The sequence below is a fragment of the Neomonachus schauinslandi genome, chromosome 6 (assembly GCF_002201575.2).
Source record: "Neomonachus schauinslandi chromosome 6, ASM220157v2, whole genome shotgun sequence".
In the NCBI taxonomy this organism is placed as follows: Eukaryota; Metazoa; Chordata; class Mammalia; order Carnivora; family Phocidae; genus Neomonachus; species Neomonachus schauinslandi.
In genome coordinates, this window is record NC_058408.1 from 28,923,101 (window position 1) to 28,941,151 (window position 18,051).

Below are 18,051 nucleotides of genomic sequence, written 5' to 3' on the forward strand. Positions count from 1 at the left end.
CAAGTTCTTAATCTGTGATTTCACAGACATTGTCCCTGAATCATGAGAGGGTTTTACTGCGGTCATAAGGCCACAGCTAAAATAGATGAAAAAATTTTCCCTAGAACTTTCTTGGGAGAAGGTCTAATTTATCTCCTATTAGATTATTCAAACATCCATAATCCAAAAAGGTTAAGAAACAGTCTATGTAATACATAAAATCTCTCTTAAGAACAGTTTAAACAATTCTGGATTTTGAGCTAATGATTTTAAGGTCACTCTAGTAATGAAAAATAAATGTTCAGCTTGTTTAATTATGGCACTCTGATTAATGCCATTATCAACTACCATAACTCTAAATTAAACCCATAATTTTCTGAACTCTTCTATTACCTAAAATTCAGTTCAGTGGCTAAAAACAAATGGAGACTTTTAACTTACGATAAATTTTTTAAAAAGATTTTACTTATTTATTCATAAGAGACAGAGGCAGAGGCAGAGGCAGAGCGAGAAGCAGGCTCCCTGCTGAGTGGGGAGCGTGATGCAGGGGCTCAATCCCAAGACCCTGGGATCATGACCTGAGCCGAAGGCAAGCCACCCAGGCAACCAATTTATGATAAATTTAATTAACAATAATCAATAAGAGTCTTCTCTATTCATGATATTTCTAAGGGGTTATAAGGGATTTAATCAACAGATTTATTTTGGTATGTGAATCTGCAGCACTCTAAGATTTCCTAGTTAATCTCTTAGATCGTCAATTTGGTTGTATAAAATACTCTACGAGAAAGCAGCATTAGAAAAGATCTGGGTCTGAATCAAAACCTGCACTTACAAGCTATGACCTTAATAATTTCTTGATGCCTCTCAGCCTCAGATGCTAGTCTGAACAAAAGCTACCTCATAAAGCGATTTGAGGTATTACAGCTCTAAAATGGTCCCCATTGATCCCGGACCTGAGTGTGGGCAAGACCTAATTTGCTTCTAACCAACAGAATACAACTAAGGTGATAGGCTATCATGTCAGTGATCATGTTACATAACATTCTAATTTCCATCTTGCTAGCCGACTCTCTTATTGGCTTTGATGAAGCAAGCTGCCATGCTGTGAGCTACCCTATGGAGCAGAGACAGTAAGAAACTGAGGCCTTCAGTCCAACTGCCTGCACTGAGCCCTGCCAACAACCACATGAACTGGGAACTAGATCCTTCCGTAGCCACACTTTCAGATAATACTGCAGGCCTGGCCAACGCCTTGCCTGCAGCCTTGTCACAGACTCTGAGCCAGAGGATGTAGTTAAGCAGTGCCTGGTTTTGTAACCCACAGAAACTGGTTAATACTGAAATAATAATAAATAATTAAATAAGTAGCTGAGACAATACAGAGCATAAAAGAAATAATGTGTAAAACGTACCAAGTAAAGTGGATACACAGCACATACACCATAGATAGAAACTACAGCCACTGCTTATAAACAATATATCCCCAAAGCAATACCAGATAGCTGAATGTCTGTAAAGGGCTTCAACAAACCCTAATAAAATACTTTAAGCTGTTGTAATGGTATCAATCATCCTAAATATCAAAATCATGATTATAAGAAAATCTGACACATTGATAATTCATAAACTTTCATAATAGGGAAAAGAAAACTTTAAGACATGTTGTAGACATGACAAGACATGCCACGCTATTAACCTACTTAGGTACCCAAGAGAGAGAAATGAAATAATTAGCTTAGTGACTCTCAAACCGGTTCCCAAATGCTGGCTACAAAGTTCTACCACTGAAGCTGAATCATGATGTTTTTTGTGCAACTCAAGGATAGAAGTTAAAGGAATGTATCACAGAGCTCATGATGACTTTGAGGTAGTTCACTCCCTGAACCAGTGTTGGGGACTAGTAAACTAGAGAACAATATAACAAACAGTTGGCTTTAGCCATATGAATTAAAAATAAATTTGCTAAAATGATATATTAAATTTAAAATATCCATTAATTTAAAAATACTCACTAGCTTTTAATTTTTTTTTTTCATTATAAAATATAAAATAGTAGGGTGCCTGGCAGGCTCAGTCAGTAGAGCACACGATTCTTGATCTCGGGGTTGTAAGTTCCAGCCTCGGGCTGGGTGCAGAGATTACTCAAAAAAAAGAGTAAGAATAGGGGCGCCTGGGTGGCTCAGTTGGTTAAGCGACTGCCTTCGGCTCAGGTCACGATCCTGGAGTCCCTGGATCGAGTCCCGCATCGGGCTCCCTGCTTGGCAGGGAGCCTGCTTCTCCCTCTGACCCTCCCCCCTCTCATGTGCTCTCTCTCTCTCTCATTCTGTCTCAAATAAATAAATAAAATCTTTAAAAAAAAAAAAAAAGAGTAAGAATAAAGATAATTTAAAACACAAAATTGTAATGTGTGTCCTTGCTTTAATATAAGTCTAAAGTTAGTCAATATTTTACCTTCCTCCTGAGCAATACAAAAACCTTACAAAGGCTTTAAATCAAATCACCTCCTCTCATCTCCATGTTATTTCACCTAGAATTATAGTTCTTCCTTCTTATGGGTCTCAAAATTAGTAGGATTTTCTGTAATACTTATTTACATTTACTCATATGTACACTGATTTTGCTTTTTATCATTGTTTCCTACATCCCACCTCTTTCTCCTAGGTTCAATTTCCTTCTTACTGAAGTACCACCTTTTTAGTAGTTCTTTCTGCAAGGGAAGTGATGAACTGTCTTTCTTTCTTTGAACAAATCCTGATTTCACCTTTAATCTTGAATAAAAAGTCTAGAACCCTAGGTTCATTGCTATTTTTCTTCAACACTTTGTAGATTTTGCTGCATTGTCTTCTGGTTGCATACATTACTGTTAAAAAGTCTACTATAGTCTAACTGCCATTCTTTTAAGAGACTTTTATTTTTGGAGTTCTGCAGATTTATTACTATACATGTGTCAGTGTGGATTTATTTTAATTTATCCTGGTTGGAACTCACTGTGTTTCCTGAATTTGAAAGTTTCTTTGTTGTAGAAAATTTTATATCTTGGGGCGCCTTGGTGGCTCAGTTAGTTAAGCATCTGCCTTTTGCTCAGGTCATGACCTCAGGATCTCGGGATGGAGCCTGCAACTGCTCAGTGGGGAGTCTGCTTCTCCCTCTCCCTCTGCCCCTCCCCCTGCTCGTGCTCTCTCTCTAACAAATAAAATCTAAAAATAAAAAAAAAGAAAATTTTGTTATCTCTTCAAATATATTCTCTCTCCCCCACTTCACTCTGATAATCTCTTTTTGGAATTCCAATTAGGCCTATAGACCTATCTATGAACCTTGATTTCATATACTCCATCTCACCTCTCTGGGCTTCATTCTGGGTAATTTCCTCTCAGTTACCTAACTCCCTCTTGAACTATGTCAAATCTTCTATTTTAAACTTCTGATTTTCAATGACTAAAACTTTTCATTTCTAAAGTTATTTTTGGTTCTTTTTCCATTATGCCCTCCATGGTGCTTTTTTTTTTTTTAAATTTTAGTGAACATATAGTGCAATATTGGTTTCAGGAGTAGAATTCAGTGATTCATCACTTATATACAACCGCCAGTGCTCACCACAACAGGTGCCCTCTTTCATACCCATCACCTATCTAGCCTATCCCCCACCCACCTCCCTCCCATGGTGCCTTATTCTTTCCTATAGTTGTTATTCCATGTTTTATTTTCGGTCATTTAAACATTTATTTTTACAGTCTTTTTCAGACTGTTCCACTCTCTGAAGTTCTTGCAGTGTAACCGTCATTTGTTATCTTTACTAACTCTCATATGTGCTAGATCACTTCTTCATGTGTTTCAGAATTTTTGATTGTCAGTACTTTCGCATCTGAAGCGAAGATACTCCCTCCCCCACTGCCTGAAGGACTTGTGGCTTTGGGTGTGGAAGTGAACTTTCAGAGTATTTTTAAATTTGCTTCGAATCTGACAGGTGCCAGAAAGATATCACTGGCCTGGTACTAATATTCTGGTAATGTGTTGCTTTCTCCCTTTTTTTCCTTGCTCATCAGTTGGGTGCTCATGTTCCTACATGGTCATTCAAGGAAGCCTCTTTCCCAGACCTAGACAGAGACTCACAATCAGCCTAAGACAATCATGATAGCCTCGTTCTTCTTCCTAGAAGGTGGTTTAGGTATAGGCATGAGAACCAATCTTAGTCAATGGGACCGCCTTCTTCCTTGTAAATAGAAGAGTCCAGAAGACCCTCTCACCTTTGCTAGACATTATTCTGACTAAATATGATCCCTGGAATCATTATACACTGCTGCCATTATACAACCATGAGTGGAAATATCATATACAGTTAAGAATAACAAAAGATGGAAAGCCCCTGCATTCTTGTTGACACTGCTGAGCCCCTAAATTAACTAACCCTGGATATGCCCTACCTCCAGATATGCTGCTATGTGAGATAATAAATCCTTTAAGCTACTTGTAGTTGGGTCTTCTGGCACTTAAAAGCATGCTCTCCCTTTTACTGAGGGTACAGCTTTTCATGTGTCTTAACTTTGTGCGTCTGAACAGGTTGTAGTTCCAATGTCCCACAGCAGGCAAAACTAAGACCTTATTCTTGTGTCCAAGTGATTTTAAAACTCCAGTCTAGGGGCACCTGGGTGGCTCAGTTAGTTAAGCGTCTGCCTTTGGCTCGGGTCCTGATCTCAGGGTTCTGGGATGGAGCCCCGCATCAGGCTCCCTGCTCAGTGGGGAGCCCGCTTCTCCCTCTCTCTCTGTCCCTCCCTCCCTCCCCGGTTCGTGCTCTTTCTCTCACTCTATCTCTTGCTCTCTCTCAAATAAATAAAACCTAAAAAAATACAATGCAATACAATAAAATGAATGAATGAATGAATGAATGAATGATTCCAGTCTAGGCTCGGTAGACCACTGGAGAAGGCCACCAACACTTTCAGTCCCCACTTTGTTTCTGGCACCTGAGAACTTCCTTTTCTTTCTTTAAAGCACAGCTATATATTATAAACTCTTCTAATTACATTTTATCAAACATGTTGAGGTGTTTATAACCAGGAGAGTTGTAGTCTTAATCTGACATGTTGCCAAAATCACTAATATTTTCTGTCTTGGTAATATACGTATTATAAGGCAGTTTTATAACTTACATTCATCTTGAAGCATTTTGGTCAATTTACCAATTGTGTGGTGGGGAAGGTTAGGCAGAGTGGGCTGATAGGACTAAAACCAGTTTTCTGACTGGGAATATTTATCTTTTTTTTGTTGTTTTGGGGGGTTTGTGTGTGTGTGTGTTTTGGTTTTTTTTAAGTTAAAAAAGAAATACTTTCAGGGACACCCGGGTGGCTCAGTCAGTTAAGCGTCTGCCTTCGACTCAGCTCATGATTCCAGGGTCCTGGGATCAAGCCCCGCATCCGGCTCCTTGCTCAGCAGGGAAGCCTGCTTCTTTCTCTGCCTGCCTCTCCCTCTGCTTGTGCTCTCTTTCTCTGACAAATAAGTAAATAAAATCTTTAAAAAATTTTTTTAATTAAAAAAATACTTTCTAATTCATTATCATATAGTTGTAATTGATCTATCAATTTGGAAATATCTTCATGATTTTTTAAAAAGTTTTTATCTAATTCTGTTCAAAAAGTAGACTGGTCACATATTAACATTTTAAACCACTATTCATTCATTTATTTATTCACACATTCAAACAGCTACTTACTAAATGCTAGTTACATGCCAGACATTGTATTAGGAGGCTAGGGATACAATGATATATAAATCCAGAATGATCCCTATACTCACAGAACCAAAAAAAGGGGCAAGAGACCAAAAAAAAAAAAAAAAAAAAGCAATTCATTAGAAGAGCTGTAAATAAAGATGTGAGAAGAAAAGAATGGGGCAGGGAGGATCTATTTTAGAAAGGCTGGATGTATTAGAGAGGTAACTTAAGCTGAGACCTAAAGATGAAAAGCTGGCCATGATAAAAATAGAAAATACAGCATTCCAGACAAAGAATAAACAATACAAGCAAAGGCCCTGTGGTTGGAGAAAATTTGGTATGTTTGAGGAACTGAAAAAACAGTATGGCTGAAACATGTTGAACCCAAAAGAGGGGTTTTAAGATAAAACTGGAAAGAGAGGTAGGGCCAAATAATGTAAGGTTCATGTGTTCGTAACTTCTGTGTACCCCTGCATGGATTTAGTCATTTAGTACAATCTTGTCTTCTGTGGTTTTGCTTGTTTTTAAGTTCAAATTCATTTTCAGCCAATAATGCTGAAGTTAGCCATGTTATTCCCATTTTTCTATGATAAGTTTTTTATACCTATGGGTGTATTATCCAGAAAAAATGGCAACTTAGGGTGAACCAAAATAAGAGCCAAAAGGAGCAAATACATACTAAATCTGAGAGTCCAGAGTGAAGTCATGATGAGAGAATAAATAATGAACTGGAATTGGTAGACTGCAGCAAGAAAAAAATACACTAGGAGGTTCAGGTTGAATCAAAGGGTTTCAACCTTTATCTAAAAACTGAATAGGGTGGATATGGCTGCATAAAGGTGGTAAACATTCCCAGTTAAGTGAATTCTTTATCCTTCTAGAGAATCCCAAAGTTCTAACATGCCTAGCTTCATTCTGTAACTTTATCTACCTCTTTGATTTATTAAATATCATCTCTCTGCCAAACACTGCACTAGTCTAGGCACCAAGACTAAAAAAAGATGGGCACTGTACCTGTCCTCACATAGATTATTCTAGTTTGTTTAAGCGATTTAGCAAAGTAATTACAAACTCTCAAAAGTGCTATGATGTAAAGAAATGGAGTGTTACAGCAGAAAATAAGACATGACAGATGCCTACTTCAGATAAGATTGTGAGGATAAAGTGCAATCTAAACTGAGAAATGATGAATGGAAGCCACACAAAACCTTGGGAGATGAGCTGCCCAGGAACAGGAGACATGATCAGAGACCCAGGGATGAGGCATACAGCTGGAATGAAGTGAGAGTAGTGAGTAAGGAGAGCAGTGGCCATGAGCCGAGGATGGAGAAGTACACAGGGTCAGATTAGATGGTACTCTGTAGGCCATGGCACATTCTGCATTTTCAATGAAAACTGAAGCCCCTATGGGTTTTAACAAAGGAATGACATGATTCAAGTTACATTGTAAGAAGACACTCTAACAGAGTTCTGGTTCTGGTAATAGCGGAATAGCATATATTACACTAAGCTTCCCAGAACCGCAATTATAAACTGGACAAAATATAAAAAGCGACTGTTGAAAGTACTGGAGAACAACCAAAAGCAGGCAGAAATGGGAAAGGACATGACCTTTGAAAGAAAGGAACATGTTGAATGAAATCTATGTTTCTATGGCTTTCTCCTCAATCCACACAATGCACAGTGGCTAGAACTGAAGCAGAAAACCAGTCTCGTTGGAACGAGGAACTGAGGGAGAAATCGGAGACTGTGAGAACGGCTAGACTTTGAGGAAGAGTATCCTGGGAAAGAAGGAATCACTACGAGGGAGAGCCCAGCTCCATGTAGAAGCTGCCCTCAAATCCCTGGCTGAGCCCTGAACTATGCAGGTGTAGGAAGACCCCAAGGAGCACAGAGGGGGGACAAGTGCTGGCAGGCTGAAGAAGCGGCCTGCTGCAGAGGGCACGGTGTGGCACTCCAGTCCTGCCAACACCTTGGGTTCTCCACTGAAACTTTAGAAGGGTCACACATGATTTAGAAGACTGAATTTAAGATGAGTACAGAGAAGTACTACTGGATTTGTCAAAATGGAAGCCATCTTCCAAACCAACTCAGGAGCAATCTCAGGAGGATAGGAATGGGGATGGGAGAGAGAGCAGAGAAGGCGAGTGAATGAGTAAACAACTCTTTGGAGAGGTTCTGTGTATGGAGGAATGGGGTTGTATCTGGATTGGGAAGTTTTGTTTATCAGGATGGGAAACACTACAGTAAGTCTATATTCTTGGGAGAATGACCCAATAGGGAGGGAGAACTGGATGATGCAGGAGAGTGAGGGAATAACAGTGTGGTCCACACACCAGTAGCATTAGCATCACCTGTTCTTAGAAATGCAGACTCTCCACCCAGACCCCAGACCCATCAAGTCAGATCCTGCATTTTAACAAGTTCCCAGGTGACTCATACGCACATGAAAGCTTGACAAGAACCAAAGCAGAGGATCAATGACCAGGACAAAAGAAGAAAGAGCTCTAGAGCAATAAGTAAAGAGAAACTGCCCTTTGACAGGATGTGGGAGGGGCAGATTCTCTACTTTAACAGCAGAAAAGAAAGAAGGAGTACTGATGCAGAAAGGTTTACAGATTTGGTGGCAAGAAGAGAAAATTCCCACCTGATGGCTCCCCATCTCTGGTCTCAAAAAAGGATGAGGCAAGGTCCTCAACTGACAGTAACAGGGGATGGATTATAGAAAGTGTGAGGACTAGAGAAGAAAGGATGAAATCGCCTTGAAATGTGGGGAAGTGAACTTCTTAGGGACACACTTCTTAGCCTGGCAGTAAGCACTGAGTGTCCATTTGAAGTTTGTACTTATAAATTTAAAGTGAAACTGGCTTCCTTGTGTAAATTTCTCCAGCAATATTTATCTCCATAATATCTCCAATATTTATCTCCATATCTGCACCCTAGACAGAAGGTGGATAACTGAGCTCAACCAGGGTTTTATCAGATAAATCACAGGGAGGGAAAAGGAGGCCGAAAAACTGACAGGACTTGCAAGAATCTAGTTCAAAAAGGAAAAAGCCTGTAAGAATTAACGGGCTCAATGGTTTGGAACTCATGATGAAGCTGAACACTGTTAATAGCAGGGGGTATTAGAGTAAGTGAAGGAATTATTTAAGAATGAGATGCTTGCAAATAGGATATTAAGGTTATAACCTGATGATGAATAGGTCTAGGATGTGACCATAATTCTCCATAGCTAAGGAGGAGTGCAGAAAAAGATCGCTAAAGATGAAGAAATAAAGGAACTCCAGGGGCAGAGTATTAAATGGGCCTTCTACATTGATACTGATAATGATGATAAATGAAGTTTTTACATTTATAGCTTCTTGTTATGCAAGCATTCAAGAAAGGATACCTCAAGATATAACCTTGTTAATCTGCTCAGGTCTTGCTCATGGATAAGGTTTCACTTTCTCTGGAGTAATAGTTGCAAATGAATGCAAATCAAGAGGAATTAACTACTTAATCTGGCAAAGGGAGTGAGAAATTGACAATTTAAGCACCTTCAGAGCACAAATAACTAATCACAGTTCCATAAAAATTTCCAAAAGGAATCTACAATCTTATGCAACTTAGTCAAGCAAACCTAAGAATCACGTAATAAGAAATAGGACAAAATTATTTCATTCTTGTATTCAAAAAATATTTACTCAACACTCACAGTGTATAATACCCTACTCTGAGTGCTAGGAATTTTATAATTACCTGATATGAACTAAATCATTATTAAATGCAATTATAGATATTGCAGAATATATAGAAATCTATTTTAATGGAATTTTTTTTTTACTCAAAAGGTAATGGGAAATTTTAAGTAACTTAAACAACTTTAGCTTTCATTTTGATTTAAAACAAAAACAGTAATGGAGTGTGCCTTAGTCTGTTCAGGCTGCTGTAACGGAAATAACCATAGAATAGGTGGCTTTTAAACAACAGAAATTTCTTTCTTTTTTTAAAATTTTTTATTTAAATTCAATTTAGTTAACATATAGCGTATTATTAGTTTCAGGGATAGAATTTAGTGATTCATCCATTGCACATAACACCCAGTGCTCATTATATCAAGTGCCCTCCTTAATGTCCCTCACCCAGCTACCCCATCCTCCCACTCACCTCCCCTCCAGCAACCCTCAGTTGGTTTCCCATAGTCAAGAGTCTCTTATGGTTTGCCTCCTTCTGTTTTTATCTTATTTTATTTTTCCTTCCCTTCTCCTATGTTCATCTATTTTGTTTCTTAAATCCAACATATGAGTGAAATCATATATTGTCTTTCTCGGACTGACTTATTTCGCTTAGCATAATACCCTCTAGTTCCTCAAAGTTCTGGATGCAGGGCAGTCCAAGATCAAGGGACCAGCAGATTTGGTGTCTGGTGAGGGCCTGCTTCTTGGCCATCTCCTTGCTGTGACATCACATGGTAGAAGGAGCAAGGGAGCTCGCAGGGCCTCTTTTATACAGGGGGCCTTAATCCCATTATAACCTAATCACCTCCCAGAGGCCTCACTTCCTAATATCATCACACCGGGGGTTAAGACTTCAACATAAGAATTTTGGGCAGAGAAAACCTGCAATCTGTAGCAGAGTGGCAATGCATAATTGAGGATTTCACTTTTTCTGGTTATGAGACTCATTTTCACTCAAGTGAGTATATTCCTACCTTATTAATCCAGTACATGACAGCATCCTCAATATCATAGGGCAGATCCGTGGCTTGAAAAAAAAGCTGAATACTGTTGAGCACACGCAATTACTTTCTCTATACTGACCATTTCTACGGTATAAGCCATCATTAGGGTATCTATCATGGCCAAATGAGCACTCTGCAAATATAAAACAAAAACACAGAGTTTAAAAATTACACTTAGAAACTGCTGTTTATGTATCTTAAAATATTAATAGTAATTCCTAACAAACAGTAACAGAACTAAAGACTACAGAAGACAAGCCTTAAGAAAGTACAAATGAGATGAGCTAACTGAACCAAACTAATTTATCATTGAAATAATTACTGAGGATTTTTAAGACACTCATATCTTCTACTCAGAAAATGTTCCTTTTCCTGTTTTTCCTATTTTTAATAATGTTGCAATCATTTACTCAGCAATATAATTTACAAACTTCAAAATGCTATGTCTGGTGCGCTGATTATTAATGGTACTAGTCAATTTCCGATCTTTGACTATGCTTTTGCCTCGGGCTTCACATCCGTAGAATTCTATAGATTCTACTTCTAAAATGTCTCTCAAATCTACTGATTGCCATAGTTCCAGTGCAGACCATCAACATTTCTCACACTTGAAGGAGACAAAGAACTCTCTAACTGATTCTCCTGGTTCCAGCTTCTTCCTCATCCTATTCACCCAGCAGCACAGGACTTCCAATCTTTCCTTTACCTTTTTTGTTTGGTTGGTGTTATGTATGGTTGCTTGTTTTTAAATACAAAAGTGTTGTTATATGGTGATCCCTAAAAGTTCCAAACATTACAAGGTACATAAAGTAGAAATTACCTCTCTCCTAGTCCTCCTCCCCTAGCAATGGGTACAGTTTGGTATGTATTCTTACAAAAACATTTAATGCACATCAAATAGGTAAACATTCACATTGTTTCCTATTCTCTGGCATTACAAACAATACTACAATACTATATTTCTCTAGAGATAATTCTTTACTGTGGGGCTATTGGGCCCAAGAGCAGCCACATTTTAAGTCTTCATAAATACCCATTAATCTGCTTCCTAGAAAGTTTGTGGCAACCTTTATCTCCTGTCAAGAATGTTATCACTGTGCCTGTTTCCCCACATTTTTTGCCAGCATTTGATATCATTCACTTTTTATCATATGTATCAGTCTGAAAGGTTACCAAAATACCCACTCTTGTTTGACTTTCCATTTCTCTAAACAAGGATGAGCATCTTTTTAAATGTTAAACAAAGAATTTGTATTTTTTCCTTGGAAAACTGCCTCCTCATATCTTTTGCCTATTTTTCTCTTTGGGATGTTCATCTTAATTTCTTGATTTGTTAGAGCTCTTTATATATTAGGAACATTAGCTCTGTGTCATTCTGATAGCAAATACATTTTCCTAGTTTGCCTTTGGATTTTCAACTTTGTTTAGAGTATAGTGAGCTATAGGGAAGTGCTAAACATATTCCTGGTAAAATCTCTCAATCTTAATGTTCTCCTTTATGGCGTCAGAATTTACCTCATGTTTACAAAAGGCTTCCCCCACCCCAAGAATATGGAAATATTGTCCTCTTTTTTTTCTATTACTTTCAATCTATCTAGAATTTGTTTTTGAAGACAGTATAAACTAGGGCTCGTCATTTTTCCAAATCAGATTTCATCATATCATTCTCTCATGAAGTTTACCTCATTTACTTTATAAAAGTCTAAACTCCTTAACAGAGGTAAAGTTCTTTAACAGTTGGTCCCTATCAGTCTAAACTTATAACTTAACACTTCTTTCCCCCAATCCACATTCTTTTCAAAATAGCCACAGAAGACTGCTGTTTCCCAAATCTGTCACCAATTTTCAGGTTTCCATGCCCTTGCTGTTGTCATCTTCCTTACAATATAGACTGAAGTCCTGACATTGGCCTGATTGTCACCTTCATTCTAAAGGTTTTTTCCAATTCATTTCCTGATCAAAATGACCCGTTTTTCCTACAGAATGAGTATAGGTTCCTACAAAATAGTGTTTGTACTTGCATTAAATTCTGACTTATGTGAAGAAGGGCATGGACACTGGTATTTTTAAAAAGCTCCCCAGAAGCCAGGCTGAGAATCACTAACTTATCTCACTATAGTAGTCACCTGTACACAATACTATTTCCCTAGTGAGGACGTAAGACTCTTGAGGGCAAGGACATGATCTTAGTTATCTTCATACTTCCTACACCTAACATGGTACCTGGCAACTAGCAAAAGCTGGAAAGAAGGAAAGAAGCAGGGTGTCTGGGTAGCTCAGTTGGTTAAGCGTCCGACTCTTGATTTTGGCTCAGATCATGATCTCAGGGTCATGAGACTGGAGCGTGCTTAAGATTCTCTCTCTCGGGTGCCTGGGTGGCTCAGTTGGTTAAGCGACTGCCTTCAGCTCAGGTCATGATCCTGGAGTCCCAGGATCAAGTCCCACATCAGGCTCCTGGCTCAGTGGGGAGTCTGCTTCTCCTTCTGACCCTCTTCCCTCTCATGCTTTCTCTCTCTCTCTCAAATAAATAAAATCTTAAAAAAAAAAAAAAAGATTCCCTCTCTCCTTCTCCCTCTGCCCCTTCCCGTTCGTATGCTCTCTCTCTCAAAAAAAAATTAAATTAAAATTAAAAATTAAAATAAAAAAGAAAGAAGGAAAGAAGCTAGTCTGTGGGTCAACGTAAGGAATGAAGAGCTAACTTTACACTGGAGCTTAAGAAAGAGGGTTTTGACTAGGAGATGACAGACTAGCCTATCAAAAGGTTAGCACTATTTATAGAAAGGCAGATACTTTATCTTAATAATGGCAATCATAAAACCAATGGTAACTCCTACTTAATAAGTCTAACTTATGTGCCAGATACCATGCTAAGTATTTCATTAATATATTAGTTCTTTCATTTCAAATCTTTTCTTTTATTTTTTTAAGATTTTATTTATTTATTCATGAGAGAGAGAGGCAGAGGCAGAGGCAGAGGGAGAAGATGTGGGACTCAATCCCAGGACCCTGGGATCATGACCTCAGCCGAAGGCAGACGCTTAACCGACTGAGTCACCAGGCGCCCTCAATCTTTTCTGAAATAAGGCTGGAGATAATATACACTTTCTACAACCCTCACAACTCTCTAAAGGAAGTATCATTTACATTTTATATGTGAGGAAGCTGAAGTCCAGACAATTAAATAGTTTGTCCAAACCTGATGTGCTTTTTCTACTGTATCATGCAGTTGGCAGAAATTAAGTTATTTAGTTAGGCAAGAAATATGTTTTGGAAATGATAAATGAACATCATATGCAAGAAAGAAAATAAACATCCATAATTGTTTCAAATTCAGATCATATTTTCATATTCTACCTTATCCGAGAAGTCTTTTCCAGACTGCTATTGCCCAGATAGCCAGTTATTCCTTCAGACTTGAAGTGGCACACTGTATCAATTCTAGCATTTCCTTTCACTCAAGTCATTTATCTGTATGTGTCCTATTAAACTCTAGCCCTAGAGAACAGAGATCCTGTCTTTTTTTACCTTTGTTCCTAGCACAAAAGCTCTTAGAAATTAGTATTTAAGAGAATTAAAAATTTTAGCATAACTCTTTTGAACAAAAATGTGAGAAAACATTTCAAGAGCCATAAAACCATTTGTGTACTCTTTATTAAGATTCTTTCTCTCAGCAATTTATTCTACAGATATAACTTGAGAGGAAAAAATAACTATGTGAATGAAAGTGGCCATTATATTACATATATCAAAAAGGAAGGAAACAATGTTACAACCATAATGAGTAATTTATGGTATCTTAAACTATTTAACAATAGGAGAATATATGCACAATACAATATGGAGGGAAAAAAAACAAAACTGCACATAATAATGTTCAAGATATATATACACACATCCCCATATATGCATACCTATATGTACATCCATACATGTATGGATACACACATATAACATATAAAACAGGAAGGGAAAAGCTGCAAAAAAAACTTACTTGGAAACTACCTTGTTATAGTATGTAAAAAAATGCATATAAAATCTATCATTTACTTCAAAAATTAGGATACTAAACACTAAGTATAACTAATTAGTAATACATTTTCAAAACAAAAACATTTTCTCACTTCACTAATTACTTCTACAAATTCAAAAACAAATCTTAAGAATTTCACTCTTGTCCTTACAGTTATTTCTATATGATATTCAGCCACTTTTAAACTAAAAACTTTAAAACTAAATAAGTAAACTAAAAGCTTTCAAATTTTAGGGTTTTTTTTTACCCTTTAACTTTACAATATGTGATAGAGGTAAATTAAAAATTATGTAAAACAGGGGCGCCTGGGTGGCTCAGTCGGTTAAGCAACTGCCTTCGGCTCAGGTCATGATCCTGGAGTCCCGGGATCGAGTCCCGCATCGGGCTCCCTGCTCGGCAGGGAGTCTGCTTCTCCCTCTGACCCTCTTCCCTCTCATGTGCTCTCTGTCTCTCATTCTCTCTCTCTCGCAAATAAATAAATAAAATCTTTAAAAAAAAAATTATGTAAAACAGAAAGAAAGGGAAAAGCTGCAAATAAAAAACTTAGTACATAACGTAAATATAGCTGCAGATAAAGCTGCAAATAGAAGAGAATATACATAAATGTATCTAGAAAAGATCAATAGTAAAAAAAAATAAACTCTAGGCTACAATCAGTAGAGTAATTTATATCTCTAAATAAAATATACATATGTAATTTCTTACCTAAAACATTAAGATCAGAATAATAACGATGACAGCTAACACAGGGTACTATGTGCCATATAATGTTTTCAGCATTTGTATTAAACTCATTTAATACAGCAACCCTGTGAGAGGAACTATTATTACATTTATTTTACAGATGAGAAAACTGTGTAACCTGTTCAAGGTTACTCAGCAAGGAGGTAGTGATGTAGGGATTCAAACCTAGAAGTCTGACACCAACACTGCAGACTCATTCGGATGCTCCCCACGCAGTGTGCATATTGCGTAGGAGGCGAGGCTGCAGAGGCAGAAGTAACAGCTGCCACCACCAGGTGGCAGAGTAGAATGGGCCGTCTCAGGGCAGCAGTATAAAGACTGCTTACGGAATAAAAGCAGTTCCAATGGAAAAGGAAAGGATACAGAATCCCAATGAATTTACTTAACAGAGCTTAAAGTATCATACAAAGGCCAATCTCAGGTTCTGTATCTTTGTTACAAAAGTTATATTTTTGTTACCTCCAATCAGTAGAGTCTAGATAAAATAAGTTACATTTATGTATTAGAAATGAAAGTTAAAGCTATGACATAAAGAAGAGTGTTTAATTAAGCCTCATAAATTAGTAAGATAGACTTTCTAGTACTGCATGCCTCTTATTATTCTTGTATCAGATTTAGACACAGAACTTAAAAAAAAAAAATTCCTAAGAAGAATCCAGGTCTTGGTTGGCCTACTATGGTATAGCAGTTCCAGCACCTACCATGTCCAAGCAGTCCTAGAGGGATATAGGAGGGAGCCAAGACTTAACAAATCACTCAGGAACATGAAGTATTTGAATTATTCTGCTAAAATGATATGCACAGCATATACATATCAGACTGTGGTTCATCAAAGTTAATTCCAATTCAGAAAATTATACCTTGCATATTATTTTTAAAACAGGTTTACTGTATGTTTATCTTTAGTTTACATGGAGACAAAAGTAAAATAGCACTAAACCTACTGAAATACCACTACACACCCATTAGGAAGGCTATAATTAAAAAGTCACATAATAACAACTGTTGGCAAGAATGCGGAGAAATCAGAACCCTTATACCCTGCTAGTGAAAATGTAAAATGATGCAGCTGCTGTGCGAAACAGTTTGGCAGTTCCTCAAAAAAATGAAACAAAGAATTACCATTTGGTCCTACAATTCTACTTTTAGGTATATATATGCAAGAGAAATAAAACTGTATGTCCACACAAAATCTGTTCAGAAATATTCATAATAGCTGAAAAGGCAGAAACAACCCAAATGTCCATCAATTGATGAATGGATAAACAAAATATAGATATTCCATACAATGGAATACAATTCAGCAATAAAATAGTGATATATACAACACAGATGAACCTTGAAAACAATATGCTAAGTAAAAGATGCCAATCTCACACACACACGCACACACACAAATACGTATTATATTATTCCATTTATATGAAATGTCCAAAATGGGCAATATATATAGATAGAAAGTAGATAAGCATTTGCTCAGGGTTGGGGGTGGGAGATGTGGAGACAGGATGGTGACAGTAAAGGGTGTAGGGTCTCTCCTCAGTTTGATAAAAATTTTCTAAAATTGATTGTGGAGATGCCTGTACAATTCTGAATATACTAAAAACCATTACATTGTACACTTCAAATGGTGAATTATATGGTATGTCAACTATAGCTCAAGCTGTTACTCAAAAAAATCAGACTGATTTGTGACACTCTTCTCCCACTTTTCCAGTATAAATACCTCATATATCACCATTTCTGGCTCTAAGTAAGCCATCATCCATATGTTTGCAAAGTATCTTCATAAATACTTCAAGGTGAAGGGTGATTTATTTTTCTAGATAGTGAGGTATTTTAGTATTTTGAGTAATATCTAAGAAAGATCATAAATGATGATCTTTAAAAATAAACTACATATCTTTTATCTAGATTAGCTGGAGCCATAAGAAATTGGAAATAAAAATCTGTGAAAGGAAAACAGAATTTAGCGTATTTTTCTTTTTATCATCAATATATAGGTATCTTCTGCTTAAAGGCATTCAGAATGCAAACTTTGGAAATAAACAAGTGTTAATTTATTTTTAATAATATCTAAAATACCCACTGTCTAGAAAAATAAATCACCCTTCACCTTGAAGTAGCTAGAATCTTAGAGAATTCTATAGTTGGCATGAAAATAGAAATTTTCCAGAAAAAACAGACACTTCTAATCATAATGTCTGTCCTCTGGTGTAAGGAAATCATAGCACATCAAAAATCCAGCCTATCAAAAGTGGGTTGACCCAAGAAGCAGAAACGCACCGGCCTTAGAAACAAAGTCAGGAGTATACAATGACCAAAAAAGATTTTAGCTGTAACCTACAGGGACTTACGGCACTGCTATTCATGACCTACTGGTGTTGTACCCAACCTGTATTAAACAGAGGACCAGAGAGCACCACTGCAGCTCTGCTATCACCAGATGGAATGGTGAAAATGGCAACACTGGCAAGGGAGGCGATGGCCGTGGGATTCAAAATACCCGTCTCCTGAGATTCAATATTAATTCTGCCTAAATTTAACAAATCTAGCACACAACAAAACAGCTGAGATTTCTCTTTGTTTCTGTAAGGGTTGCGTGGGCATCCAGTTTATATTCTGTCATCTACATTTGGTGAATTTGACAATCATACTACCCGATGGAGAACTGTTTTCAAGATAATGTTGAATCAAACTGATACTAATAATTGCAAAAGGAATATATACAAAAAATAGTACAGCTCAAATGTCTATTAAAAACTCCTGACCAAGGAAAGATACTATGTCTCCTGAGCAGTTCCATCAACTTCATCTGGAATATGTCTAATCTCTAACAGCAAGTGTATTTAAATGAGGATC

General features: G+C 37.3%; 1 protein-coding gene across 1 annotated transcript in view; it reads right to left on the reverse strand.

The window, feature by feature from the left end:
- Positions 1 to 18,051, reverse strand: part of CAMSAP2 (calmodulin regulated spectrin associated protein family member 2) — a 114,608-nt gene that overhangs the window by 41,493 nt on the left and 55,064 nt on the right. The window contains 2 exon segments of the mRNA XM_021682731.1: positions 10,386 to 10,448; positions 10,450 to 10,548. Of these exon segments, the coding sequence (XP_021538406.1) occupies positions 10,386 to 10,448; positions 10,450 to 10,548 (162 nt within the window).